At 43.8% G+C, this 27,873-nt stretch overlaps 2 protein-coding genes across 2 annotated transcripts; both read left to right on the forward strand.

Moving 5' to 3' along the window:
- The first annotated feature begins 1,506 nt into the window (after window positions 1–1,506).
- Window positions 1,507–11,983, forward strand: LOC144075697 (immunoglobulin-like and fibronectin type III domain-containing protein 1). The gene is made up of 23 exons (XM_077603014.1): window positions 1,507–1,552; window positions 2,337–2,357; window positions 3,203–3,325; window positions 3,400–3,539; window positions 4,224–4,323; window positions 4,390–4,471; window positions 4,534–4,726; window positions 4,807–4,920; window positions 5,143–5,311; window positions 5,403–5,675; window positions 5,745–5,927; window positions 6,612–6,671; window positions 7,552–7,667; window positions 7,751–7,892; window positions 7,971–8,264; window positions 9,101–9,403; window positions 9,548–9,727; window positions 9,811–9,939; window positions 10,007–10,086; window positions 10,159–10,351; window positions 10,929–11,225; window positions 11,367–11,693; window positions 11,778–11,983. The coding sequence occupies exons 1-23, from the start codon at window positions 1,507–1,509 to the stop codon at window positions 11,780–11,782; spliced, it is 3,570 nt and encodes a 1,189-aa protein (XP_077459140.1). The 3' UTR covers window positions 11,783–11,983.
- A 3,519-nt stretch (window positions 11,984–15,502) lies between these two features.
- On the forward strand, window positions 15,503–26,377 carry igfn1.2 (immunoglobulin like and fibronectin type III domain containing 1, tandem duplicate 2). Its single transcript, XM_077601928.1, is given in 21 exon segments — window positions 15,503–15,512; window positions 17,864–17,986; window positions 18,056–18,195; window positions 18,319–18,454; window positions 18,543–18,588; window positions 19,060–19,255; window positions 19,329–19,442; window positions 19,565–19,727; window positions 19,801–20,073; window positions 20,614–20,943; window positions 21,045–21,169; window positions 21,304–21,445; window positions 21,521–21,814; window positions 21,884–22,183; window positions 22,254–22,430; window positions 22,488–22,616; window positions 22,722–23,030; window positions 23,450–23,535; window positions 23,604–23,796; window positions 23,862–24,158; window positions 25,751–26,377. Coding segments are annotated over 21 exon segments (3,915 nt in total). The 3' UTR covers window positions 26,083–26,377.
- Window positions 26,378–27,873: the final 1,496 nt, after the last annotated feature.

Consider the following 27,873-nt stretch of genomic DNA (forward strand, 5'->3'; position numbering starts at 1 on the left):
AAAAATAGCGGTCCAAAAAGGTGCTGGAGTGGAGTTTAAAGATAGTACGAGCGGTGAGTCAGCGGGGGGCGTATCTATTAACGTTGAATAATAAGTACAAGAATGTAGAATGTACTGCAGATCAAAAATACCAGCTCAGATGACATAAAAGTATTTGAAAAATACTAAGCAACATTTTTTAATGATGTCAATCTGTGGTAAGGAACTTAATCTGTAAGATAAAATGTATCTACATTTTTTTTTTACATTAGACCCCCTTGCATATTCATATTCTCAATGCTGTAAATATTATTAATGCTGTTAAACAAATTCTGAGACTTTTTGTAATGGGTGAAATGACATTTTCATTTATTTTGACCTTTAAATTCTGACATCTCATGTAAATCACATTAATGTTGATTAATATTCTTGTCATTGCTAACAATCTTTTGGTGCTTTCGAGGTTGCTTCTATTTCGGAACTTCACCGTATGAACGGAGTCAAAAGTTCATGTAAACAAAGTAGAATAGTATATAGTAGGTCACATGTAACGAGAGAGCCGTTTACAAGACTATATAGGGACGGGAAGGTATGTACGTTAGCTAAAACGGCAGACATTTTTGGCAAATAACCTTGTGACCGACCAAGAATTGGAAATCCCAAACATTAGTCCTAAATTGAGCCATGAGAGATCATTAAATAATATGGTACGGAACTGCAAATAGAACTGACAGATCATTAATAGTTTACTCGAGTATCAAAAGCAATGAAAACAAAACAGAGAGTTGTATGGCGATACTTTAATCTGTTTGGAAATGAATACCAGAGCGCATAACTCATCTTGTATGATGAAAAGACAACATCAAATTTGGATGATTTTATTTTGGGGGAGTGTCATAAATCTAAGCACCCAGCTAGCTAGCAAGCAGCTGCATCAACTAAAGCCATGTGATGCTTCAATTTCACTCTCGGAGGGAAAGTTATTCAACTCAGAGGTTGCCAATGACAACGATACACATCCAATGCACTTGCACTGCGAGTTTTGCAAGCGATTCACCAAAAAACATTTTTGGAACTAACCTTGAATCCACATCTATCTATGTACAGCAAAAAAAATTCATTTGACAGAAACTTTTTAAAAAAAAACATTGCTGAGATTAAAAATCGGAGAGTGCTTAATCCACCCAATTGGACATAGATTCATTGTAAATATATTTTCAAAACAATGCAATACAATGCGGTCGTAAACAAAAAGTGCCGATGCCAATCAAATCCAACACGAAATATACCCTCTAGGGAACGAAAAGGTCACCGAGGGGTTTCCAGCAGGTTTCCATCCCGACCTAGAACAGATTTTCGTCGCTACCACGAAAAACAGTTGGAAACGTTTCCCCTTGCAGGTTGAAACAAAAACCCGCACCCACCGCAGCCCTTTCTGGAGTACTTTGGGGACCACCGATTGAAATGCTTCACCCTTTAATCTCTATTGTTTTCTTTGAACTTTTAAAGATTCGTACAAGGTTGAAGATGTTCAAAAAATCGAAAGTGACCGAGGGGGCGGGCAATGGCCAAGGTAAGCATCGAAAAACAATCTCTTCTAACCGCCTGGGGTTTACATTTTGTTCAACAAATTACTCAAAACAATCTACCTAGCAACACCGTGTAAACCAAGGGTGTCAAACTCGGGTTGGTTCGCAGGCCGCATTAACGTCAACTCGATTTCATGTGGACCGGAACATTATAGATATAATATTTAGATTTTTTTTTTTAATTTGATTATAAGAACTGGATCAAAAGCCCTAAATATTCATTTTTTTATAGATCTAAAACAATGTTTATTTGAGCTTTTTTTTCTTAGAAAGGGAAAAGGTCTTATAATCATTTGTTTTTCATTTCAAATGGAAAGAAAATATTCTTTTTAATTATTTTCAATATTAAAGTGGAAAACCGAAAATATTTTTATATGTTTATTTTTAGATTTTACAAAATGCTTTTTGAACTAAAAACACCAAAAGAAAAAAAATGGATTAAAAAAAATGCAATTATTGATTTAAAAAGGGGAAAATCAGGAAATAGAGTGTACATCTATAATCTTCATTTGAATTTGATCCTAAAACAGAAAGTTGGCACTCATGAGTTCCATTCCACGACAGTACAAGCAGAGATGGTAAATCAGGCAGACGTATTGGGTTCATAAACTCTCAAAGTAAAGAGCGAGTTGAATATTTTGAGATGAAAAACAATACAAATAAAACACAAGACTGAATAAAATCCCATATTTCTGACTCATGCGTCCCAGTTACCAAATTTGAGATGATCTGATGTGCTGCGTATGCTTTTTTTTTTTATTTGATCAGGGCCTGCTCCAGAAAATGAAGGTAGGCTAAAGCCACGCTTGGAATTCAACACCCGTGTTTGGCTTTTTTTCCCCATCACTTATGTTCACAGAGGCATGAATTTATACTGCTATACTACTCGCTAAATAACATCTATTCTACACCATGAGTGGTATTTTCCTGGACAATAGGTACCATTTTCTTTCAGCGTTCGGCCGCAACTTATGATCAATTTATAGAAGGATAGAGGAAGATAACCTGATTGGAGAATGCGAAGCTACTACAGTGGCGCTAAGCTAAAAGGACAGCCGGTGAGCGGACAATTACCCCAAAACAGCAAATAAAAGGCCGTGTGCGGGCGAAAAAGCTGACCGGTTGGCTGTTGTTGAGCTCCAGTCCCGCAACATTGTGGTTTGCTCATTTAAAGGAATGTTACATTAGCATTAGCGGGTCTGTGCAGTGCAGCTGTCCATGAAAGTGCTTCTACAGCAAATAGGATAACTATTGAACCATTTTCAAGTAATACTAGTGACTGTATTTGACAACCTACGTTTTCTACAAATAGCAACTATTGCCGGGTATGACATAAAGGCTTTAGTTTAGCTAGCAATTTTGGACTATGGGTTTAAATTCCGGAAAAACACACACTGTGGTCCAGAAAACCGTGGTACTACATCTTGCTTCTCAGGTGGATGACCAATAAGAATTGACATAATAGGTCCAATCTAACTGGACATTCTCACATTGCATGTATTAGAACGCATCACCGCATGCTTTAAAAAGGTCGCGGATGTGCGTAGGAGCTTTTTTTGGTTGGCCTCTAACAGATTTTCATCCGTGGTTATTTCTGTGGACGAGGGCGTAATCTCTCTCCCGTGGATTTTCAGTGGGCATCCGGAAAAAATCTCGCGTTCCCGGGGTGATGATTACGCAGTTCGTAGAGACGCTGCCCGAGGGGAAGAGCCACCCGGACTTCACCCGCAAGCCCATCGCGTTGACCATTCAAGAAGGTAGACAGACTGCTTGATGGATTCGCGGCGCAAAATATTTGTGGTCAAATGCATCTGGTGTTTGCCTTGCGCAGGGAAATTTGCCTTCTTTAAAGCTATCGTGACCGGAGATCCCAAACCCGCCGTGGCGTGGAGCAGAAACAACGGAGACGTGTCCGATGCTTCCAAATATCAGAGCAAATATGACGCCAACTCCAACGAGCATACGTTCGAGGCAAGTGATTTGATTTTGGAAAAAAAACGGCTGACGAGCCTCTATTCATATTTCAATGTTTCCTGGGAAAACCAAGCTCATAAAAGTTTGATATTTTTATTACAGTTAAGTTTCATTTAGATTGTTGTCCCCTTCTAATTCAGTTTGATTGCATGTATTTTTTTTTTTTTTTTAACATTGAGTTTTTATTCGTTTTTAACTATTTGAGAGCGACCGGCAGTGGCTAGGGTTAGAGAAGCCAGATGAGGCGGCTCAGGCATCCGATTTGGACGCCCCCCGGGTGTTCCGGGCACGTCCCACTGGGAGTAAGCCACGAGGCCTAAACAAGGACACACTGGAAAGTTTTGGGTTACTCTCAGAAGAGAAATCATGAATGAAGGAAGTGGCTGGGAATTGGGAAGTCTGGGCTTCCCCGAGACCCGATAAATGGATGTTAGATGGATGATGAAAACGAATGATATTTGTTTTGTGTGTAATCAAACCTGTCACGTTGACATCCAAATTTAAGTACTGGGACGAAAATACGCAATACGCAGTTTAGCCAACACGCAACTTTCCAAACAAAACCAATGCCAGGAAGGAATACATCCATTTCCATGAGTGCATGACAAATAAATTTGGACCGTGGCATTGGCGGGAAATGCGCCAGGTCTCTCGCCGCTTGAAAACTTGTTCACCTTTCAGATGCCAAATGTAACACCGGCTCAGGCGGACACATACAAATGTTTTGCAACCAATGAATTTGGACAAGCCACGGTCACGGTGGTCCTGAATGTTATTGAAGGTAAGATATCCCAAAAATTGAAAATTGAAAAAATGCCAACCAAACAGCCTTTTGTGTGTTTTCCAGTCGGCTACAAAAAGAACAAGCCCCAGCAAAACGGAACAGAACCCGCCGTCAATGGTGGTTTTAAGAAAGTCCTTAGAAAAAGGTGAGGCGTCTCGGCGTTTCCTTCAAAAAACCCGACCCCAAATTCCTGGTTGTTCTTTAAAGTAAAGTACGTCCAAAATCGGAGCAAACGGAGAAGAAGGATGGTGAATTGGATCCCAAATTTTGGGAGCTGCTCATGAGCGCCGACAAGAAAGACTACGAGAGAATCTGCGCCGAGTACGGCGTGACCGATTTCCGCTGGATGCTGAAGAAACTCAACGAGATGAAGAAGGAACGAGAAGAAGAACAAGCAGAGGTGACATCCGTCGGGAGACCCCGTCTTTTAGACTCTGGACTTTTCCGAACCTGAGCCTTTCTACTCTGGTCTGTTCGCAGTTTGTCAAGAACATATCCCACTTGCGGCCTATCCGGGTCAACGCAGACGGTACCGCGTCCTTTGAGATTGACATGGACCTTCTTGAACAGAGCAGCTCAATATACCTGTATAAGGTCAGGCCAAAAATAAGGCTGCAACATTATTTACTATTCAATCTATAAAAGGTCATAGTATCTAGAAACATTTCAATTGTTGGCTCAAAGTTCAACCTGATTATTTCTGGGGCATTTACCCAAAGGTAGACTTTACTTCAGACTTGCTTTGAGTCAGCCCACGCCCCTTTTTATTCAAATATTGAGCGCTTCTGCGAGTGAATTCTGACTTTTGCTTTCCAGGATGGTGAGATGATTCCATACACCAAAGAATTGGGAGACACAATGAAGCACAGCTTGAGGAAAGTCGGGAGAAAGTATATTTTCAGCATCAGGGATCTGATGCCAGGAGACGGTGGATTTTATCAGCTGGACGTGGAAAACGTCAACGTCTTTTCCACGGATTTTAAAAGTGGGTGAACGTGGCACTTGGTCGGATTCAAGTCATTTGAGTGGGCAGACGGTTTGTCGTGACATTGGCGCTTTTATCTCATGCCTTTCAGTTCCCATGGTTGATTTCTTGGTGAAAATTCAGGAAGTGAAGGCGGTGGAGAGAGAAGACGCCCTGTTCGAGTGCGTCCTCTCCATTCCCCTCACCAAAATTTGCTGGTTCGGCAAGAATCTGCCCTTGGAACAAGGAGACAAATACGACATTGAGGTTTCCGAGGACAAGCTGATCCACAGGCTGGTGGTCAAAGACTGCGCGGCTGTGGACAAAGGCATTTATTCCGCCTGTGCGGGAATAAAATCATGCAACGCCTGGCTTATAGTCGAAGGTACGTTAGCCGATCGCTAATTAAGCCAGACTAGCGCGGACACCGAATCGGCTGTTTTTTCCTCTCTAGCCGATAAAGACGCGGATCAGGGAAAGAAGTCGGCGAGGAAGACAACAAAGGCGGGGGGCTCGGGGATGGACCTGCAAAAGGTGGCTCGGGAGCAACAGGAAAAGTTGGAGAAGCAAAAGGAGGAACTGCGAGAGCAAATTCAAGTTGAAGAAGCGGCGCCCCCGCCTGAATGCCCCGAGCCAAGTAAGTGAAGCGCTTCACGTAAAATATTCCAAGGCCTTCCCATCTGCTTTGTAGGAATTCTTCAATTTGGAAAAGTTTGCATGTGAGCAAAAAAATAAAACAATATCAAAGAAGTTGTAAATGACTACGGAATCAGCTTTTAAAGGTGTAATCAAATGACAAATGTACATTTGATTGTCAGTATGCCTGCATTGACCAATTGTCGAAACGGCGTCTACCAACGCTGTTTAACAGGAAAAGATCAACCGCCAGTCGTGAGCCCTGCTGTGAAGGCGGTGAGAAGAAGCGGTAAGAGACCCTAAAACAGGGCTGCCCGACTCCGGTCCTGTGGGGCCTCCAGCCAGTCTGTTTTTCCTCCTCCGACACACCCGAATCAAATCATCGGGATCGTTATCGAGCTTCTGGACAGCTTGCCGATGAGTCATTTGATTCAGGAGTGGTCAAGAAGCGAGATGTGGAAAACAAAGAGGTTAGCCCCCCCCCTAGAGGTTAAGGAGCCACCCCGCCCCACCTCCCAGGACCAGAGTCGGTCACCCCTGCCAGCGTTAACATGCGCTTTTGAGCAACTGATACAAGTACTTAGGTTGTGCTAGAGTTGCATATTTTGTGCCGTTCATCAATTTTCCGTACGCCTGCATTGATGAATTGTTGACGCGGCAAAAAACTAATATGAATGTTTAACAGGGAATGAGAAATCGGCAGACGTGCCCGCCGATAAACCAGTGGTGGAGGAAGCAGTCAGTGGTAAGATGTTAAATAGTCTGTTAAAAAGATGATAGATGATTGGCTCGTGTTAAGTGTTGTTACGTACTTTGTTTTTCTCTCTGAACACGTATTTAAGTATAAAACTTTTAACGTATTTTCTCACGTATAAGCCGCCCCAAGTCACAATTTTCAGCTCCATATTCGCGGTTTTAATGTGTTAAAATGTGTTACTGAGGGCAAATCTTGGGGAAAATCTAACATGGTATTTCTGAGATAATGTATGAATCAAAAGCACATTATTAGGGTCGATAACATAAGTAAGTCATTCATCCAGTAATGGTTGTTTTCTCACTGCAAAACAGAAAATAACCACAAAGAGTAAAAGATAATTTGCCGACATCTGCTGGTGAAAAAGATTATAGCAACGCTGTCATTCTTGTGCACATATAAGCCATACCCTTGATTGAGTCATCATTTTTTTGAGTTACAAATGTGGCTTATATGCGAGAAAGTACGGTATGTTAACAGATGACTAGATAGCCTGTTGGTATCCATTTTACTATTGTTACTATTGTTTCTGATAAAATACAATTAAAAAAAAAAAAAGAATTAACCCTCCTAAAATTGCGAGTGATACTCCAGTGCGACTTAGTTTTTTCCTCCTTATTATATATTTTTGGGTTGATCTGACTTGTACTCAGGTTTGACTTATGGTCTGAAAAATACGGTAATCAAGTACTCCATGAATGACAGGTTTTGTTTTGTTGTCCTTTCTGTTAAGAAACCATTGAGCTGGCACCAGTAGTTGTAAAAGGTAAGCCAAATCAGTGTTTTACGATCATTTATGTTTTCCATTGGGATTGAAAAAACTCTTTGATACTAAAAGTGAAAAAGAACATGCTAAATTTGGTTGTTTCAGAGCCCGTGATCATCCGTGGACACTCTGATATTTACTGTCTTCGCGGAAAGCCAGCTGAACTAAAAGTCGTCATGAACATGGACTGCGACGGCACCTGGTTTAAAGACGGAGAGCCGGTAAAGATCGAGAAACCCCCGGTGATCCAATGACTTTTTTCTTTTGTATACCTAGCGGAGTGAAAATTCTTTTTCATCACAAGCTAAGCTCCAACGCCAGGATCAGCGCCAGCAAAAATTCCACCTCTCACACGCTGACTTTTAAAAACTGTCAAGATGAGGACTCTGGAGTCTACCGCTTCGTATCGGGAGATCAGTGTACGCAAGGGAAGGTCGCTGTCGGAGGTTGAGTATAAATAACTGAAAACCTTAAGCGCGCCGGTTGGCCTGCGCGGCGGCGGCTAATGACATTTTGCGTGGTAGATGCGCCGGAATTTGACCCCGACGACCTTGAAAAGTTCTCCAAGCCTCTGACGGTGAGAGTGGGCCAGAACGCCAACTTCAAGATGCCCTTTGCGCCTCAGGAGGCCCTGAAAGTTAACTGGTCCAAGAACGGCACGGAGGTCAGAGATGGGGGAGGAGTGAAAATCGTGAGGGAGCCCAATCACAGCCGGCTGCTGTTCAAAGATTGCCTTCGGCCAGATGCGGGAGAAATTCAAATCCAACTCAAAACCCCCTTTGGGACGGCGGAGGCCACCTCGCAGCTTTTTGTGCTCGGTAAGACAAGTCATCAATCCGACTGAAGCCGGGCAAACACTGCCAATTAAGCCCCTAACATAACTCATTCCGAGCCCGCTGCACTAGTACTTATTTTTCAGAGAACCGGGCAATGGATTGGGAAATTTCGGGTTTGTCAGACATTAAGTCAGTCCAGCCAGCGAGTCCTTTTCCACTCACGGCATTTCAAAAGCTCACGCTCAGCCGACTAGAATCAATAGTTTATTTTGTGTGTAGCCATTTTCTGTTGAGTTTTTAGTACTTAAAACTAGCATCCGTTTTGGCAGTCCGTAACAGTGTAGAAGAACGTTAAACAATATTTTGGGGCCCATAGTCCATTTATTTGTATAATAACTACATTTTAAAAAGCAAAACAAGTTTACCGGTTTTTAACAGTGTGCATGACTGTTTTCCATCGAGTTATCTGCTCATTAATTGCCTACATCATCGGTTTCAATTATGCGGAGGCAAACGATTACATTTTTTTTCCTGCATCATTTGCATCCTTTCAATTGTTTTTTTTAGATTAGTGCAAGTCTCCATCATTTTCAATCATTTCATTAATGTGTCAAAATTTGTGACAGAGGGATTTTAAAGGAGGAACGGCAAAAATTCAAATGTAAAGTTTGAGGATTCAAGACGCATCTCCAAGTCTTTCAACTTCTTTGACTCGCTGTCACAAGGCAATCCGAGATGGAATATGAATAATAATACTCAAAAACTTTTCAAAATGATAAAATGTGTGCCAAAAAGGGTGACAATCTCTGAATGTTGGATGAAGAAAAGATTCAGCACAGCATTTGTTCAAACGTAAACTTCGATTTCCCTCCGCACAGATCGTCCAGGTCCCCCAGAGGGGCCAGTGGAAACGGTCCAGACCACTTCTTCTGTCATTGAGATCCAATGGAAACCACCCAAAGACGACGGGGGTTCCCCCGTGACCAACTACATGGTGGAACGCCAGCAGGCCGGCCAGAGTTTGTGGACCAATCTGGGCCACGTGTCCGGCGACAAGACCTCATTCAGGGACAGGAACGTGACCCACGGGAAAAAGTACAGCTACCGCATCTACGCGGAAAACTCGGAAGGCCTCGGCGACTCCCTGGAGACGGCCGATAGCATTACGGCTGGCGTCACGAGTGAGCGCCCGTGAAATAAGTCTCATTAAGTATTTCCCTCAGGCTCGCCGAGTATTTTGGGAAATACCCCGCAGTCGCTCTGCAGATAGCACCCAATTATTCCCTGAAATCCCCATAATAACATTAACTTGCCTCCCGCTTCAGTTCTTTCTGGGCCACCGGGCGCCCCCAAAGTGGTCAGTGCTTCAAAGACTTGCATCACGCTGACGTGGAGCCCGCCCGAGGACGACCGAGGAGTCCCCGTTATCGGGTACCAGCTGGAGAAAAGGAAGAAGGACACCGACCAGTGGGTTTCCTTGAATACGGCGATTGAACCCATCGAAGGTGGGTCAACGGACGGCGAGCAAGAATAGAGCGTTGGACGGCGGGTGGTCTCGATCGGGGCTTTCTTTTCATCTACGCTGCAGACGTGAACTATGCGGTTAAGGACGTCACGGAAGGAGCGGAGTACGAGTTCAGGGTTCTGGCAGTGAACGAGTCCGGAGCCGGGGATCCGAGCGACCCGTCCGCAATGGTGTGCGCAAAGAACCCCAACAGTAAGTTACTGGAAAAGTAATAAGTTTGACCTGGGGGCAGAGCTGATGTTTTTGTTTTGCCTTCCAGCTAGGCCTTACTTCAAAGAACCCGAGGACTTCATTGTTGTCAGAGCGGGCAACTCTGCCCGCGTAAAAATTCTCTACGAGGTATGACTCCACACGCCGTCAGAATTTGACTCTTTGAAGATACTTGGCGATTGAGATATCTGACGAATGCAGGCGGAACCCCCACCTGAGATCATGTGGCTCAAGGACGACGAACCGCTACCCGATTGGATCAAAGTGGTCAATTCGGAGGGAATGTCCCAGCTTGTTATTCCTTCCTCCAAGCGTTCAGACTCCGCCATCTACACGGTCGTCGTCAAAAACTCTGTCGGCCAGGCTACCTTTGACATTGAAGTTAGAGTTACAGGTAATAACGACAATGCCACTATAACGTTAGCATCCACAGTCATTCGTCCCAGTTTAAACAAATGAGATGTTGATCCTGGTCAGTGACAGGCCAGTTGTCAACTCAGTCTGAAATCCCAGCCTATTCTCGATCCATTTTCACAATAGGAGGTCGCAAGTTCAAGTATCAACTTAGTCTGCGTCTTTAATATGGATTTGGCTTCCAGGCAGTTTTTATTTAGCACACCCTGTTCCACTGTTTGCTTAAAGCAGTGAACAAACAAGAATTCTGCAGATTTTTCCCCAGCCACATTCAAGGAAATACCAGATTTTCCGCACTAGAAGGCTAAAGACTTCCAATCTCTCAAATGTTAACCTTATACATGGATAAATATTCCCTATAACACATTGCACAACTTCTACAGCTTCATCTAGTGGATGTATAACGCAATCCTGTGCTACTACTACTACTACTACTACTACTACTACCACCTCCTACCAGCACTACATCTTATAACGCGTCTTGTATATGAAATAAATTGTCATTTTTGTTGAATATGGTCCTCTACGAGAGATGAAGTTGGTATCTTTGCACACAGACGAACCCAAGAGCCCAGGACCAGTGGAACTAGAGCAAACGGTCAACGGAAAAGTGTTGATCACGTGGGCTCCCTCACCGGACCAGGAACTGGACGACAGACTCTACTACACGGTGGCTCAACGGGATTCCAACACCAGGATGTGGAAAACCGTAGCGGACCGCCTGTTTGCCAACACGTACACGGTTAACAACATCCTACCCGGGCTGGAATACCATTTCCGGATCTTTGCCAAGAATGACATGGGACTGTCCGACCCGTCCCAGTCGCCAACTTGGGGAGTCAATAGCAACCGAGGTGTGCTTTTCATTGGATCTCTTGAAATACAACAATCCTTAGCCCCCATTTTTAAAACAAAGTACTTAAAGGTTTATAGTGATCAACTTTAATGTCCTTCGTACTTGATACTCATTGTTGCATTTTTTATTCTCCGTCAAGTTCCGATCACACCCAAAGGAAGCAGTTCGACGCCCATCCGCTTCGAGAGGCCTCCGTCCATCTTGGTTCCTCTGAAGGTCCACTCACCGCCAAGAGGTTACCAGCTCTACATGACGTGCGCCGTGAGAGGCTTCCCGACGCCCACCGTGTCCTGGTTCCTGAACGAGCAGTGCATCAACTACGACAGCAACTACTACATCACCAACTCCTTGGGCGTGTGCTGCCTGTACATCCTCAGAGTGCGACCAAAGGACGGCGGAGAATACAAAGTGGTGGCGGTCAACTCCTTCGGCAGAGCCCAATGTTCCACCAAACTCATTGTTCGAGGTGTGTGGATTCCAAAGAATGAACGACAAATGACGATAGCCTTAAAATACCCTATTTTTTGTGAAATAAATCTGCTCTTTCCAGAATAAACTACAAGGGGATCTGAGGAAGAACGGACAGAAGAATCCTCAATAATTCGATCATTACGTTATCTATTTTAAAAATTACAATGCGCGAAACATTTTTCAGGAATTACGACTGTAAGGAATAAAAACTGCAAAGTAGGTGTGCTTATTTTTGTTAGGTAGTATGCAAAATGCATATAAAAAAGGGCATTGACTCGAGAGTACATGAACCGGACAGACAGTTGTTCGAGACAAATTCATTTAAATCATTGCAAACAAGCCTAAAAAAAACAGAGTTGCGCAAACTTTGCATTCCGCAAAAACGTATTTTTCAAAGATGAGCACAGTCACTTTTGCCAATTTCCAGAGCTCACACTTTGGCAACTCCAGAGCCAAATCAGATAACAGAACTTTCAAAACAGACGGCTGAAGCTTTGCAGATATTTAGACAAATGTCAAAGTCTCCTCCTATGAAGTCTGAGACATGTAAAAATGCTGACGTCTACTGAGGTTTTTTCACAGAATGTTGTCTTTCTTCCCCTTAGAAATATTGTTGCAAGGGAATTTCAACAAATCTCAACAGGTGGCTAAAAGCTATCTGTACTTTTCATGTGGCTGGCATGTCTGCGCACTTGACACCTTGAAGATTACTGGGTATTACAACCGCTTAGGAACTGTCCGTCCATTTTTCATTGCCCTTCCATATTTATCACAGCAATAAAATGACCATTAGACCCTCTTTGGTTACCCGTATGAAATTCTTTTTTACCCCTTTCAAAGGGGAGCTAACAGTCAGGGAATTCAATGTTTTTCTGCAAGTAACGGTGCGACGACGAAGAGTTACACTGAGTATCTTTTGCATCAAAGTGACCAATCAAGCATTGTGGATGAGACAATACGAGCCCACCGTCAACACCCACGAGTCGTCGTCTTTTTATAACCTCCTGGACAGAAAGCGGACGCTGTGAGATTTTTCATCGACACGTCGGTGTGTGACTAAAGAGCTGGTGTTAATGTGAAGCGGCCATTAAAAATCCTAAGTAGGGAGATAGCCTTACATGCATGTTAATGCGAGGCAACCATTCAAATCCGCCTTACACGGAATCGACGCTTTGAGGGAAAATACCGCAGAACCCCAAAGTACACGTTAGCATAAACATCGGTGACGCTCAATGGCTTCATTCTAACCGAGTCCACAAATGGTCCAAGTCTTATAGTCATCGGCAAGAGTGAATATTGTTCACGAGATGTGGCCCATAGCGGATTAAAAAACGATTCTGTAAGGCTATCGCTTTCACGATGATGCGTAAAAAGAATCACGGCGGGGTACTACCGCGGCAATTTGGCTTTTTACCAATGCCGTTTCAACCATGTAGGGCTTTCAGCCTTTTATTGGCCAACAAAAAGGGATGCCGTCGCCCCCGGAGTACGATATAGAGACAAGACTGCTGCCGGACAAACGGACGGACGGACGGACGGACGGACGGCTCAACAAACAAAGACCCCCAGCGTTACAAGTAAGCGATGCTCAATTCTTCTTTCGGCAAAAGACCGGCAAATATTGAACTGAAAAACAGCAAGTCTGGAATACTTTCAGAGAATAGACGGGCATAAATTTGAATGTGAAAAGCGCACGGGTCATAAATGAGATGAAGACACGCTGCGACACGATTACCAAGTGACTGATTAGACGATCATTTCCCGTGTGACTTTTTTTTAACCCTTCGTTTCCATTTTGTGCCAGATTGTCGTCGTTCACGGGAGGCCGCATTTACTAAATCATCGGTAGATTTAATTCAAGAAACCCGAATGAGTTTAAAGATGATTAAGTAAGATAGTGCAAAAATTAATTCATGACGGCACATATTTTTCATCAACCACTCCCAGTTACGCTTCCTGAAATTAAAATGAAAAATGCCAATGGCAATAATAATGACATAGAGCTAATTACACTCTTGCATTAGATAAGGTGGCAGTGGGGGGGAAGTAGACTTTTTAATAAAAAAAATTACAAAAAATCCTCAATTAAGGCAAAGATGAAGGCATTCATTTTTGGCACTGGATGCAAGTACCAAAAAAGAAAAAGGAAATTCCAACATTGGACTTTTAACTGTACATTAAATTGATTAATTTAAAAGGAATTCTAACTTCAGCAAAAGTATGAAGGATGGCGAAAACAATTAACAAAATAAAAGCCGTCTGTCAAATTGGTTATTTTGTGGATTAGAAAAAACATTATTAAAAATCACCACAACTCATTGCCTGCTAAACATTCATTCATTCGCTGCCACCCTCCACTTCCAATGGATTGGACGCCTATTATTGATGAACTCATTTAAGTTCACCACAGATGGATGAACGGAGCCACGTGATTGGACATCCATCACCGTCATAGCAGTGAACGTTCCATTCTAAATTCAATTCCACCAGCATGGATTGTTTAATTACATGAATTTGTTCATTTTCTGTACCGCTTATCCTCACAAGGGTCGCGAGGGGTCCTGGAGTCTATCCCAGCCAACAACAGACAGTAAGCAGGGGACACCCTGAATTGGTCGCTAGGCCATCGTGCTTGAATTACAGATGGTACCATAGATCGTCTCAAGTTTCGCCTATAAAATGGTGATGAAATCATTTTCTTATGATAACGATTGGCCACAAAGAAATGAATCTACCATTGCGACATTCATGTCATGACTTTCCGGCAAGACTTTTTCAACCAAGACATCCCGGCGCCAGCCTATGTTTGGTTCATGTTTAGGGAGAAGCCACTTGACTCCCAGGGATCTCGGTGGTCCGGGTCAGCAGTCGTTTAGCATTCCACGTTTACGGCGTCCAGTCAGGTCTAGACATTCCCTCTCGGGCGAGACCGATTTTATAACCTCTGAAATTCATACACTTTCCTCATCCAGGATGTTGCACATGAAATGACAATAACAAAGTTACTATGTTTAAATGTAAATCGTGACACTATATCGATAAACCGCGTCAATCGTTGATATATCAATTCATGAGTAATTAGCTTCCCTTTGTTTTTGGCAGATACGCCGGCGCAATGAGTTTAAAAATGAAGGAACCACCAAAAGGTAAGGTTCTGTGTTTGTATGTTAGTTGATTGGTTTAATGGAAATGTCCAATGAATGAAATCGCAGGAGACAAAGACAGCATTCGGGAGCCTTCCTAACAAACAGTTTTGTGCTTTTTTCCAAATAAAGAACTACATGTGCCTCAGTTAAGTCCAACCTATGGAATTAAGCCAAAATATTTGCCTTTTTGACTAGTACGACTTCGGTGTATTTTTGTCAGGAAAACTCAGTGGTTAATAAGTGTGATCGTTCCCAGTCAGTCCAAATGGATTTGACGTCAATTCCCACCAAAGACAAGCTCCCGCCGTTTCACCCCATACCGCAAGCAAATTAGGCCAAATTTCACTGACAATCTAACCTGAAGACAGAAAAGCAATGACTTCAGACGGCCGCATTAGCAGCTCAGCGTGACGCCGATATCAGCTCGATACAGCCAAGCCATTCTCGCGGCTCCCTGGGCCCGCTGGAAGTGCCAATCAAAAGAATAGCGTTTGCCACGCACAACTAGCCGGGCCGGCTGGCGGGCGGTTAGCCGGCCGGCGCCCTGGCAGACTCAGGATTAGCGCGAATCGGCGCTCCGGGAACACGCTCACCGCCGGTCCTGCCTGCATGGGAACGATACAGGCAAACCGCGGCGGCAGCAGCACCCCCTGCAGCGATGACGCATTGTACGTGTTGAATATTCAACACGTATGCCCTCTGACGGGAGACGAGCCGTTGCTGAAAAATGTGATGATGATGATGATGAACGTGTAATCTTGCGAAAACTCTCCATGCTAATGGGGAAATAATAGGACAACCTTGGCTGGCGTGCGCGCGCTAATGTGCGACTTCAGAGGGAACGCCAGGCTCGTCTTTTGCTTTCAAGTTCGCTTTGGAGGCGCTCCGCCGTCACATTGTCAAAGCAATTTCCCTCATTTTGTGCTGCTGGATGGAGGAAAGCTTTTCCTTTTTTCTCCCGCCACTCCGCATTGTCCACAAAGACGTGCGCCGATAATGTCCTTATTAGCGTTAGCGCCCGCCTTCTCTGGACGAACACGGCCGTTGTCAAACTAGAGCAGACATTAAGGCCGCGTTGACAATAGTAGTAATCGGACCAAATTGTAAAGAAGCCTCTATTTGGTCCAGTTCGCCAAGGGTGTCAGACCGGAGGTCTGCGGGCAAGGTGCGGCCCGCCACATCCATTTGTGTGGCCCGTGAACGTCTATCATATGCGGTTTTCCCTTGAAACGACATTTGTATAAGACGTCGGTAGTCGTCAAAAGATCGGGAACTCTACATATCTGGGAAAATTGTCATTCTTAACAAAAGAATAAAAGTAATTTAACATTCAAGAGTTGTTGGCTGTACGGTTGCCCAGATGGAGCCCCCCCCAAAAAAAATATTCGATAGAAAAAGCGATTATCTAAAAATGGACAAAAGAAAATCTCAGTGCGTACGGCAGGGGTGTCAAACCGGTCCTCAAAGGGCCGCAGTGGGTCCAAGTTTTCATTCCAACTCAACAAGAAGATACCTTTTGCAAGTGTAATCAGTTAATTAAAGTCAGGTGCTACTTATTTTAGAAGACACCTGATTGGTTAAAATGTCGGCACTGGATCGGTTGGAACAAAGACCAGGACCCACTGCAGCTCTCGGTGGAATCGGTTTGAGACATGTGGCGTAAGGAAAAGAATAAAACATTTGCATACAATTCAAAGACTCTGGCACTTGTATTTTTCTTTGGCTTATAGAGTTAAGATACATGGACTCTAAAACGAGGGGACAGAAAACAAAACGATTAGCTCAAATCGATGAAGTCATTTCAAGTGTACGCACACAACATCTTTAGTAGCACTCAGTACATTAGGACTAAGTAATAAACGGCGACTCGCGGATATAAATAATGCTTAAATGTCCTCGAAAACATGGTCTAGACCGTTAATAAAGATTTGATGGGTGAATTTGACTCGGGAGGAAATGAATTCACGGGTTTGTACAAAAGGTCTGAGGTTACGGTAAACAATCAACGCGAGACGTCAATTCTACCTTTGACTGCGCAAGTAATTACACGGCCAATTTTTCACGCTATTATTTCTCCAGTCAGACACTTAACCTGCTTGTTTTTATATGAGCCCGTTTCATTAATGAAAGACTACAGTACTCAGAAAAAGACTCTGGCAAAGTTGAGCTCCCGGCAAAGCAAGCAGTTCGTCGTGAGTCACCGTCAAGTCTGACGCCTTTGCTCATAGAGCAACAGATGGTGTTTATTTCAACACCTGCTGGATGAAGCTGCGCTTGAGTCATCTTCATAGAACTCATAAAGCAGTCAAATGATTCAAATCTGTCTGCATCTCTATTTAACTTAACACCTTTAATGCTTTGGCATCAACTGCACTGGGAGCTTTGTCGCATTTCAAAAAATATCAATTCCACTGGATAACAAATATATTCATTCATTGTCTGAATCGGTGCTGGGGTGCTGGAGCCTATTTCAGCTAACCCCATGAATCGGTGGCCGGCAAATCGCGGGGCACAAGAAGAAAAACAACCAATCAGCTTAGGGGATATTTGGCGTGTTCAACCAGCCAGCCTAGCATGCATGTTTTTGGGGTTTGGGAGGAAAGCAGAGTACCCAGCGAAAACCCACGCAACCCCGGGGAGAACGCGCCAACTTCACATAGTCAGGACCGACCTGGGATCGAACCCTTGGAACTGTGAGGCCGACGCACTAACCACAAACAAAATGTAGTGACAGCTAAAAGTATCATTTTTAATCATACAAACAAGCACACAGGGATACTTTATACAGCTGAAATATTGATTGAATGTGGATGCTTTTTGGACAAGGAGTCTAAAGTCACAACAAATTTGGTTCACAGCTAGAGAAATGAAAAGGCGCCATCTTGTGCAATTGCGATATAACTGCAACCATTGAAAAATGACGAAGAGTGGGCCTGATAATATTTGTGTTGGATCAAAGTCCTAGAAAGCCATGCACCCACCCACATTAGACTAAATATTCTTCTTCTTTGCCTGTCAGTGGCCATCACAAGGAAGTCAAGAATTCACGGCGTTGTGATAACTCAGGTCGTCCAGCAAGTTCCGGCGGGAAAATCGACACCCGACTTCACCCGGAAGCCAATGGCGATGACCGTCCACGAGGGTAAACAAAAGCAAAGCAATTTCAAAGGGCAAACACAAGTGTATTGCATTCGGCTTATTTACTCCAAAGGGAAAAGAGCTTTTTTCAAAGCCATCGTCAGCGGCGAGCCGGCGCCGAGCGTCGCGTGGGGGCGGAGCAGAGGGGACGTGGACGACGCAGACAAGTACAAAATGAGATACGATGAAAAAGCCAAGGAGCATGTCTTTGAGGTGAGATTTGAAAGCCCGGACGGACCCCGCGACGCGACCCTTTGTTTTTAAAAGGCAAGATAATGACGCAAAATAGCGTTCCCACGCCACATCCTCTACACTAATGATGCACTCTGCGCGCAGATACCGATAGCGAAAGCTGACCTTGCCGACACGTACAAATGCGTTGCCACCAATGAATATGGAACGGCTGTTTGCACGGCCACCCTCAATATTATTAAAGGTGAGAAACAATCTTTTCAGCAGAGATGAAAGAAGTGTTTCTATTCAGATGGCAGATACGCTTAGCGGAGGCTTTGCTTTGATACTTTGTCAACGTTACGCTTTCACGCTTTTCCTTCTTTCAGCCAAGGAAGAAGCGCCGCAGGATTTCAGGGCCATACTCAAGAAAACGTACGTTTGAGACAAAGGCCACGTTCATGCGACAACGATCGGAAGAAAAACGGGTTAGGTTAACTCCCACTTTAGGGGCACGGAAACGCAAAAGTGCAAGAAATATAACCATCCACTCAATTAATGCATCGCCTTGACGGCAGTTAGTCCACGTTCGAGGCTCACTATACACGAAAGCATGTTTTCATACACGGGTTACGAGCTCTGACGCCATCGGTATTTTCAACCCCTTCACTGGAGCATTATTGCCCCCTACTGTTCCGGAGTACGCAAGTCAGACGTTACCCAAAAGTCACTTTAGCACCGTCAACTGTTTAAAGCGGCGACGACAGAGTAAATCGTGTCAAGATTTCCCCTCTGAAAGTTTTAAAATGTACTTAAATCCCAGAGTGCTCGGTTAGCATTTTCACACTTGTCGTGTAAACGGACCCCAAGATTGGTCGCTACGTTAAATCGTTTCTTTTGGTCCAGTGTTGTCGCGACCAAGAAGAAACAATTGCCGCCAAAGAAAGAAGGAGAGATCGACCCTAGACTTTGGGAAATCCTCCTCACCGCACCAAAGACACACTATCAAAGAATATGCCTGGACTTTGGCGTGACAGACTTCCGATGGTTGCTGAAAAGACTGAATCTGATGAAAAAGGAGAGAGCAGACGAACAGGCAAAGGTATTTCCGTCTTTCTCTGCGCCGTCAGCGTCTATTGACGCACTGAAAAGGTGTTTCTTTTGTTCATCTCAAGGTTATCGAAGATCTCGGAAACGTCAAACAAATTGAAGTGAAACCAAACGGAAAAGCAGAATTCAGCCTCAAGATGTCCTTACGGGATCCTAACAGCTCGATTAACCTGTACAAGGTACTGTCACGCTACAAAAATCCGTATCCGGAAGCAATAATTCCGTATCGATTCTAGTACGAGCTGACTCAATCCAATTTAGAAAAATACTGCGTTTAACAAATTGACCTTTGCTCAACAAGGACGGTAAGCCGATTTCATACGGAAAGAACGGAAACTCAAAGATCAGTCTGCAGAAACGTGGAAACCAATATCATTTCACCATCAAAGACCCCCAGCCAGAAGATGCCGGTTTGTATCAGGTCGATGTTGAAGAGACAAACGTTCTTACGACCAACTTCCAAGGTAAGCAATTCCCAACGTACAGATTACCGACAAAGAAAAATTCTTCCTCGTCCACGTGCTCTTTCTCCGATAGTCCCCAATGTGGAGTTCGCGGACAAGATTCATAACGCGAAGGCCTCGGAAAACAAAGACGCTTCTTTCCAATGTGTCCTGTCCACACCAATCAACAGAATAAATTGGTCAACGGCACAGTCTTCGCTTGAACAAGGCGAGAAATATGACATCAGTGTCTCGGAAGACAAAATGACACATACGCTAACAATTAAAAATTGCGACATGGCCGATGATGGGAAATATTATGCGATCGCTGGTACCACGGCTTGCAGTGCATCTCTTTCAGTGGAAGGTACGGCATTCTTAAGTTAAGCACATTGGATTTTTTCGGACTACAAGTTGCAGTTTTTTTGGCCGTGGGCGCATTATTAACGCAATATTCACGTTTTTTCTTCCCACTACAACCACAAGACAGCCGTTCTACGTTAGCAGTGGGTGGAGTTTTGTCTTATCCTCTCTTTGTTTGCCATGGCGAACCGGCAGAATCACCTGAAATTTATAAAAAAAATTGAAAGGGGCTTACCAAAAAATACCATTTTTTGTAAAAAAAAAAAATTTTTGCGTGTCCTCTATTGTAAATATAATGCCTTTCAGAATATGTCTGTCTTTCTTGATAAATTAAAATTCCCCCCCAAAATGCGACTCAATTTTTTTTCCCCCGTTTCAATGTGCATTTTTTGGCTAGTGCGAGCTAGTATACTCAGGTGCGACTCATAGTCCGAAAACTACAGTACTGGCTTATGTCTGGCCACAAAATGTGATCAAATGAGGCCAATGATTGAAAACTTCCAAGTTGTTAACGCTGACAACATCCATTTCCATTCGAATTCAGCCGATCCAAACGACCACGGAGGTCGAAAGGACAATAAAGGCCAGTCTCACAATGGCCCGGCTAAATTGGCTTTGGAGCACAAACCACAAACGGAGACGCGCTCGGACAAAAACGATGGAGAAAATGACTCTCACGGGAAGATCAGCTCTGGAGAAGGCGACAGATCTAGCGCCGAGGGTGATGGCGCCGATGACGGCCGGGAGACTGATGTGAGCCATGGTGAGGGAGAAAGTGAGAATAACAACCTCCTGGGAAATGATGAAAGCCAGAAGGTTGATGCGGGCAGACGGCGAGTACAAACAGACCTCGCCGTCTCGAAAACAGCAAAAGGTGACTTTCTTTGACGATCCCGTACAATAGATGGTCGATTTCTCAAAGGTTCTAATGACTATTTTCTTACAATCAGTGGTCCTACTTCCTAACTTGTACAGGTGAAGGTGTTCAGTTTGTCAGCGGTCTGTCAGATACCACAGTTATTATCGGAGGACAGGCAGAACTGTGCTGCAAATTAAGCAGCGAGCACTCCGAGGGAAGGTGGTACAAGAACGGAAAACTGGTGAGTCATCGACTATGGCTATCAGGCTAAAACTTGGCATAGCTAGCTTGAAAGGAGTGTAAACCATCACGCGTCATCAACAAAGCAAATAAGCTCTGCTCGTAAGTACCGATAATGAGTTTTCAACCGATCAGCTGACCGACCAGGACGGGGTCAAGATTGTCAAAGAGGGAGCCTATCACAAACTTGTAATTGGCTGCTGTGAAAAAGAGGACGTGGCCGTGTATCGCTTTGAGTCGGAGGGACGGGAATCGGAAGCCACGTTGACTATTCAAGGTGCGAATCGCAAAGGATTTAAGACCGTAGGTTTGTAATTATGCGAACCAATGTTCTTTGCCCCTCCAACTGAAGATCCGCCAAAGATAGACGCCGGTTCTCTCGGAAAATTCGGAAAACCGGTGATCGTAAGAGCGGGCGAGACCGCCGGATGGAACCTTCAATTTTCGGGCGGACAACCGATAAACGTTCAATGGAACAAAGACAACGATGAGCTTATCCCTGCCCGCAATGTGAAGATTGAAAATACACCCACTGAGAGCAAACTACAGCTTTTAAAATGCCAAAGGAAAGACAGTGGCAAAGTCCAAATACGAATAAAAAATGAATTTGGGACAACGGAAGCATTTTCCGAACTTCAAGTCTTGGGTAGGTGAAAAAAAGCCTCTTTGCAACATACAATTGAGGGAGGTTTTAGGGCCGTGATTCCATCCACAGACAAACCCACACCACCACAAGGACCTGTGGACGTTATGGAAAGTGCTGTGACGTCTATCGAGTTTAAATGGAAAGCGCCAAAGGATAACGGTGGCTGTCCGGTCACAAACTACCTTCTGGAACGCCAGCAGGTCGGACGCAACAAATGGTCCAACCTTGGGCAGATCAGTGGCAGCGGTACGCTTTACAAGGATTGCGATGTGGACCCTGGAAGACGATACTGCTACCGGGTCAGAGCCAGAAACTCAGAGGGTGTCAGTGACTACCTTCAGACAGAGTTCATACCGGCCGGAGTGATACGTGAGTCTCTAGTTTGGATTTTGGCAACGAGGCTGACCCGTTAGAACAAGTGTTTATTTTTTCTTTAAAGGTTATCCAGGGGCCCCTACACCCCCAAAAGTGGTCCGTGTCTGTAAAAACTGCATTAGTCTGGCGTGGAGTGCTCCGCGTGATACCGGAGGGACCAAAATAGTGGGCTATAATTTGGAAAAAAGGAAAAAAGGCTCAAATTACTGGAGCCTTGTAAACCAAGGAGGACCAATAACAGGTATAGCACTATTTTTAAAAGACGACAACAGGCCAAACATAAAGCTGTTCTCCCCAGACTCCGAGTGTGAGGTGAAAGACCTATTTGAAGGGGCGGAATATGAATTCAGGGTGTCGGCGATCAACCTATCTGGTCCTGGGGATCCAAGCGTGCCGTGTGACGCTGTATTTGCCCGAGATCCCATGAGTACGCCTACGCCGCCTGACACTCCAGGCTTTTAAAGCTTCAGCCCTACTTTGCAACTCTCTGAGTGGCTTACCGTTTGCTTCCCGTACATTACTGTCATTTAAGAACCTCCCGGGAAAGTCACGGCTCTCAGATTAACATCTAGCGACTACACTGCCGTGTCACTAGCTTGGACTAAACCCACGGAAGTGAAGGGGTCGCAGGATCAAGCAGAGGGCTACTACGTGGAGATCAGACCTGTAACGAGCCCCGAATGGACCCGGTGTAATGCCATGCCAATTACTCCCACCACCTACACCGTGCGGGGCTTAAAGGCCATGGCCCCTTACTGGATAAGAGTGGTGGCGACCAATTATGGAGGCGATGGAGAACCTCGAGGCTTTGACAGTCACATTATTGCCATGCCCCCCCCTGGTAAGAAGCCATTTGATGGGTGACATTGACCTTTTACGTATGAAAGTCTCCCGACAGTCACTTGAAAATCACAGGCGCTATAACTGTCAGAAATGATTATTTCCGGTTAGCCAGTATCAAAGGATGCCGAGTGGCATAATTATCCATACATCTTAATGCTGATTTAGGCAAGCGATTGATAAATTGCAGTATATTTGGTCGAATTCTGACGGGATGACACTTAAGGTGAGTCAGAACTAATTTTCTTCCAGCTGTGTGTGGAATCGTTTCCTTTCTCCAGAACAGTGTGGTTCAAATAAGTCCAAAACAGCGTACGTGCAAATATTACCAAAACAAAATACTGCCAATATCACCCAAAAACTAACTTTTGTCAAGTGTATGATTTGAACTAATAGGTTGATTCTGTCTTCCCCTTAAAGTACGCCCAAAGTTCAAAAATGGCAACATGAAGAGCTTCATAGTCGTGAGATCAGGAAACACCTTACGTCTCAACATCCCCTTCGAGGTACCCTAAAAAACGCTTACTCATTTTTTTGATGACTTGGATTATTATGAGCTACACTTTGCAAACAGGCGTCACCCTTTCCTGACGTCTCTTGGTTTAAAGATGGTATTTTAGTACCAAAGCATGTAACAGTCACCAACTCCGACAAAGCTTCTCAAATCTTGATCCCCACATCCGAGCGCACAGACTCTGGGATCTACACCGTCATCGTCAAGAATGTGGTAGGGCAGGAGAGCTTCAGCGTTGAAATAAGAGTAACAGGTAAATGTATGTTAGCATAACTGCTCACCAATCTAGATTTCCTGACTAACGGAGCAAAATTGTAGATGACCCCAAGCCTCCAGGATCAGTGGAGCTAGAGCAGAATGTCCTGGGTACAGCCACCTTGTCCTGGGCGCCCTCTCCAGACGAGCTGAAGGATGACAGGCTGCACTACGTCATCTCCAAGCGGGACTCCTACAAGCCCGCTTGGAGAACGGTAGCAGAAAACATCTTCAACAACAGGTTTACTGTTGTGGACATTTTGCCCGGACGGCTGTACCACTTCCGGGTTTATGCCAAAAACGACATCGGCCTCTCCGTGCCATCCGTGTCGTCTGGCTTTGAAATTAAGAAGGAAAGAGGTAACAAAATAATACGTTCGTACGAGTGTTGCGCCGATTCGGAAGGGGTCTCGATACGGAATTAAAATGGAGGCATGGTTATTACCTACAAATGAGACATAAATGTACCAATGCTGCACGACAACACAATCTTTAGGATTTGGTTTCCGGCCACCATTCCCAAGTTGGCCGCCAATTACAAACAACACTAAAGAGGAAGAAGCGGAAAAATAAGTAGTTGTGATTTTACCTGGGAATAAGTCTTGTTGAACGTGCTCATTTACAGGCATATTTTCAATGTATGGACCTTTACTGTACTTAAATAGCCGATTCATTGGAATTGAGTGTCTAGTACAGGGGTGGCGAATACGCGGCTTTCAAGCCGCATCTAGCCCTTTCCTTCTTATCATAAGTAGTTGATGTGTTAACTCTGGCTAAGTTGCATTCCATGTGTGTGTTGAGGGTGGACTTACCTTGAAATGAACACATTGTTTTGTAAAGGGGAAGAAAGTCTTATGGTGAATAATATATTTTTAATTGTGTGTTTGCACTCAAATTCATCAGGGCAGAAAGATTAATGTGTTAACTCTGGCTAACTTTAGCTAGCATTTTATTTGAGTGTGTGTGTTGAGGGTGGACACTTACCTTGATATGAACACTATTGTTTTTTGGGGGGTTGCAGTGTTATGGTGGATAATATGGCTTTTATTGTGTTTTTTTTACTCTAAATTATCAAGGCAAACAGTTGCAACAGCAACCTTAGGGTAGTTGATGTGTTAACTCTGGTTAACTTGTATTTAATGTGTTTTGAGGGGGGGCACTTACCTTGAAATGAACAAATTATTATTTTGTGAGGGGAAGAAAGTGTTATTATGGATAATATGGCTGTTTTTTTACTCAAATTTATCATATGGTGGATAATATGGCTTTTATTATGTTTTTTTACTCTAATTTATCAAGGCAGTCAGTTGCAAGAGCAACCTTAGGGTAGTTGATGTGTTAACTCTGGTTAATGTGAGTTGAGGGTGGACACTTACCTTGAAATGAATACATTGTTGTTTTGTGAGGGGAAGAATACATAGTGTTATGGTGAAAAGTATAGTTTTAATTGTGTTTTTTCATTCAAATTCATCAGTGCTGACAGGTGCATCAGCAACATTAGGGCAGTGAAGTGTTAACTCTAGCTAACTTACATTTAGAGTGTGTGTTGAGGGGGACACTTAGCTTGGAATTAACACAGTTGTTTTGTGAGGGGAAGAAAGTGTTATGGTGAAAAATGTAGTTTTAATTGTTTTTTTCATTCATTCATTTTCTGAACTGTTTATGTTCATGTATTAACTCTGGCTAATTTGCATTTCATGTGTGTTGAGGGTGGACTTACCTTGAAATGAACACATTGTTGTTTTGTGATGGGAACAAAGTGTTATGCTGAATAATATGGTTTTAATGGTGTCTCTCTAACTCTCAGTTTAAAATGTTTACTCTGTGATTCTAACTTGTCTGCCACCCCTGGTCTAATATAACACAATTAGCTTTGCTAGCAGGGAAAACTTGAAAAAGCAGGCTAACAAACTTGTGTAACATTTCACTGAAGTTTTGTCCTTCCACGACAGAAAAGTTTACGGTAAAAGAACCGTGGAGAAAACCTGTGGATTTATCGTCAGCGCCCGCTTTTACCGCCCCGCTGAGACGCCACATGCCTCCGGAAGGCTACGAGTGCCACATGAGCTGCGCGGTCAAGGGTGACCCGACGCCCCGCGTGACCTGGTACCGCAATGACGTGGACCTGAACGTCAACGGCAACTACTACATCACCAACGTGTGTGGCGTCTGCTCCCTGCTCATTTTGAGAGTGGGCGCTAATGATGGCGGCGTATACAAAGTGGTGGCGGAGAATGCACTGGGCTCCGCCCAGTTCTCCATAATGCTTAACGTTAGGGGATAATGTCACGTTCTGTGTTTGAGAAACGCATCTACGGGTCGTGAAAACTATATTTTTACAACCTTTTGGCTGATAGTGAACCCACAATTTAGAAGAAAATGCTTACCGTTTTAAAAGCTGTGCCACATTGATGTCGTGAAGTCCAAGCCAATTTTAATGGGACCGCCAGCCCTCCCATCCATGAAGGACTGGACTTACGTCATCAATGGCATTGAAATATGATCCCTTTATGCCATTTGTGATAATCATCCAGCGTTTCTTCCACGCTTTTGTTTGTCATTCTGTTAAAAAAAGAAATGTATCAGTACAAATTTATTTACAGCATCATTCAAATACTTGTTAATGTCGTTAGCGCGTAGGTAGCGTCGTTACCGCGTAGTTAGCGTCGTTAGCGCGTAGTTAACGTCGTCAGCGCGTAGTTAACGTCGTCAGCGCGTAGTTAACGTCGTCAGCGCGTAGTTAACGTCGTCAGCGCGTAGTTAACGTCGTCAGCGCGTAGTTAACGTCGTCAGCGCGTAGTTAACGTCGTCAGCGCGTAGTTAACGTCGTCAGCGCGTAGTTAACGTCGTCAGCGCGTAGTTAACGTCGTCAGCGCGTAGTTAACGTCGGTAGCGCGTAGTTAATGTCCTTACCTTGTGGTTAATGCCATTAGCTTGTAGTCAATGTCATTAACTTGTAGTTAATGTCACAATTGCTTCAAAAATTAAAGCTTTTGTAGCCTTTGGCCCTATACAAAAATGCTTACCATTTTAAAAGATGTGCATCCTTTAAGTCGTGAAGTCCAGCTTGCCAGCCCTCCCATCCACAAAGGACTGGACTTTGACGTCGTCAATGGCAGTGAAATATGATCCCTCAATTCCAATTGTGATCATCATCCAGCTTTTCTTCCACCCTTTTATTTGTGTTTCTGTTAAAAAAATGTATCAGTACAAGTTTAAATGGAGGGCCCAATAACTAGATAATGTCGTTAGCGTGTAGCAAATGTCGTTAGCACGTAACTAATGTCGTTAGCGCGTAACTAATGTCGTTAGCACGTAACTAATGTCGTTAGCACGTAACTAATGTCATTAGCGCTTAGCTAATGTCGTTAGCATGTAGCTGATGTTTTCAGCACGTAGTTAATGTCTTTAGGTTGTAGTCAGTGTCATTAGCTTGTAGTTAATGTAATTAAATTGTAGTTAAACTTAAAAATAAAAAAATGTAGCCTTTTCCCCTCAAAAGAAAATGCTTACCTTTTTAAAAAGCTGTGCAACCTTGAATTTGCCAATTTTAATGGGACCGCCAGGCCTCCCACCCATAAAGGTCTGGACTTGCGTCGTCAATGGCAGTGAAATATGATCTCCCAATGTCATTTGTGGTAATGGTCCAGCTTTTTTTCCAACCTTTTGTTTGTGGTTCTGTTAAAAAACAAAACACATACATTTAAATGGAGGGCTCTTGCATCGTCCAACAACTTGTAGTTAATGTCGTTAGCTCGTAGCTAATTTAGTTAGCTCGTAGCCAATTTAGTTAGCTCGTAGCTAATTTAGTTAGCTCGTAATTAACGTCGTTCGCTCGTAGTCAATGTCGTTAGCTCATAGTTAGTGTCGTTAGCTCGCGGTTAAACTCGTTAGCTCGTGCTTAATGTCCTTGGCGCGAAGTTGATGTCGTTAGCATGAAGTTGATATCGTTAGCGCGAAGTTTATGTCGTTAGCTGGTAGTTAATGTCAAACAAACCATTGCAAAATCATGGAACTTTGAAAAATTCAACACTCACAGTATTTACGAATCCCCTTTTATGTATTTTCCCCCAAA

Source organism: Stigmatopora argus, chromosome 6, assembly GCF_051989625.1.
Source record: "Stigmatopora argus isolate UIUO_Sarg chromosome 6, RoL_Sarg_1.0, whole genome shotgun sequence".
Lineage (NCBI taxonomy): Eukaryota > Metazoa > Chordata > Actinopteri > Syngnathiformes > Syngnathidae > Stigmatopora > Stigmatopora argus.

Bases quoted from the DNA above. Each gene is read 5' to 3' on its own strand.
- LOC144075697 (XM_077603014.1), top strand. From the start codon at position 1,507: ATGTTCAAAAAATCGAAAGTGACCGAGGGGGCGGGCAATGGCCAAG. The intron at 2,358-3,202 runs GTAGGCTAAAGC...GTGGATTTTCAG, and splicing joins GCCTGCTCCAGAAAATGAAG to TGGGCATCCGGAAAAAATCT. The intron at 5,676-5,744 runs GTACGTTAGCCG...TTTCCTCTCTAG, and splicing joins CGCCTGGCTTATAGTCGAAG to CCGATAAAGACGCGGATCAG.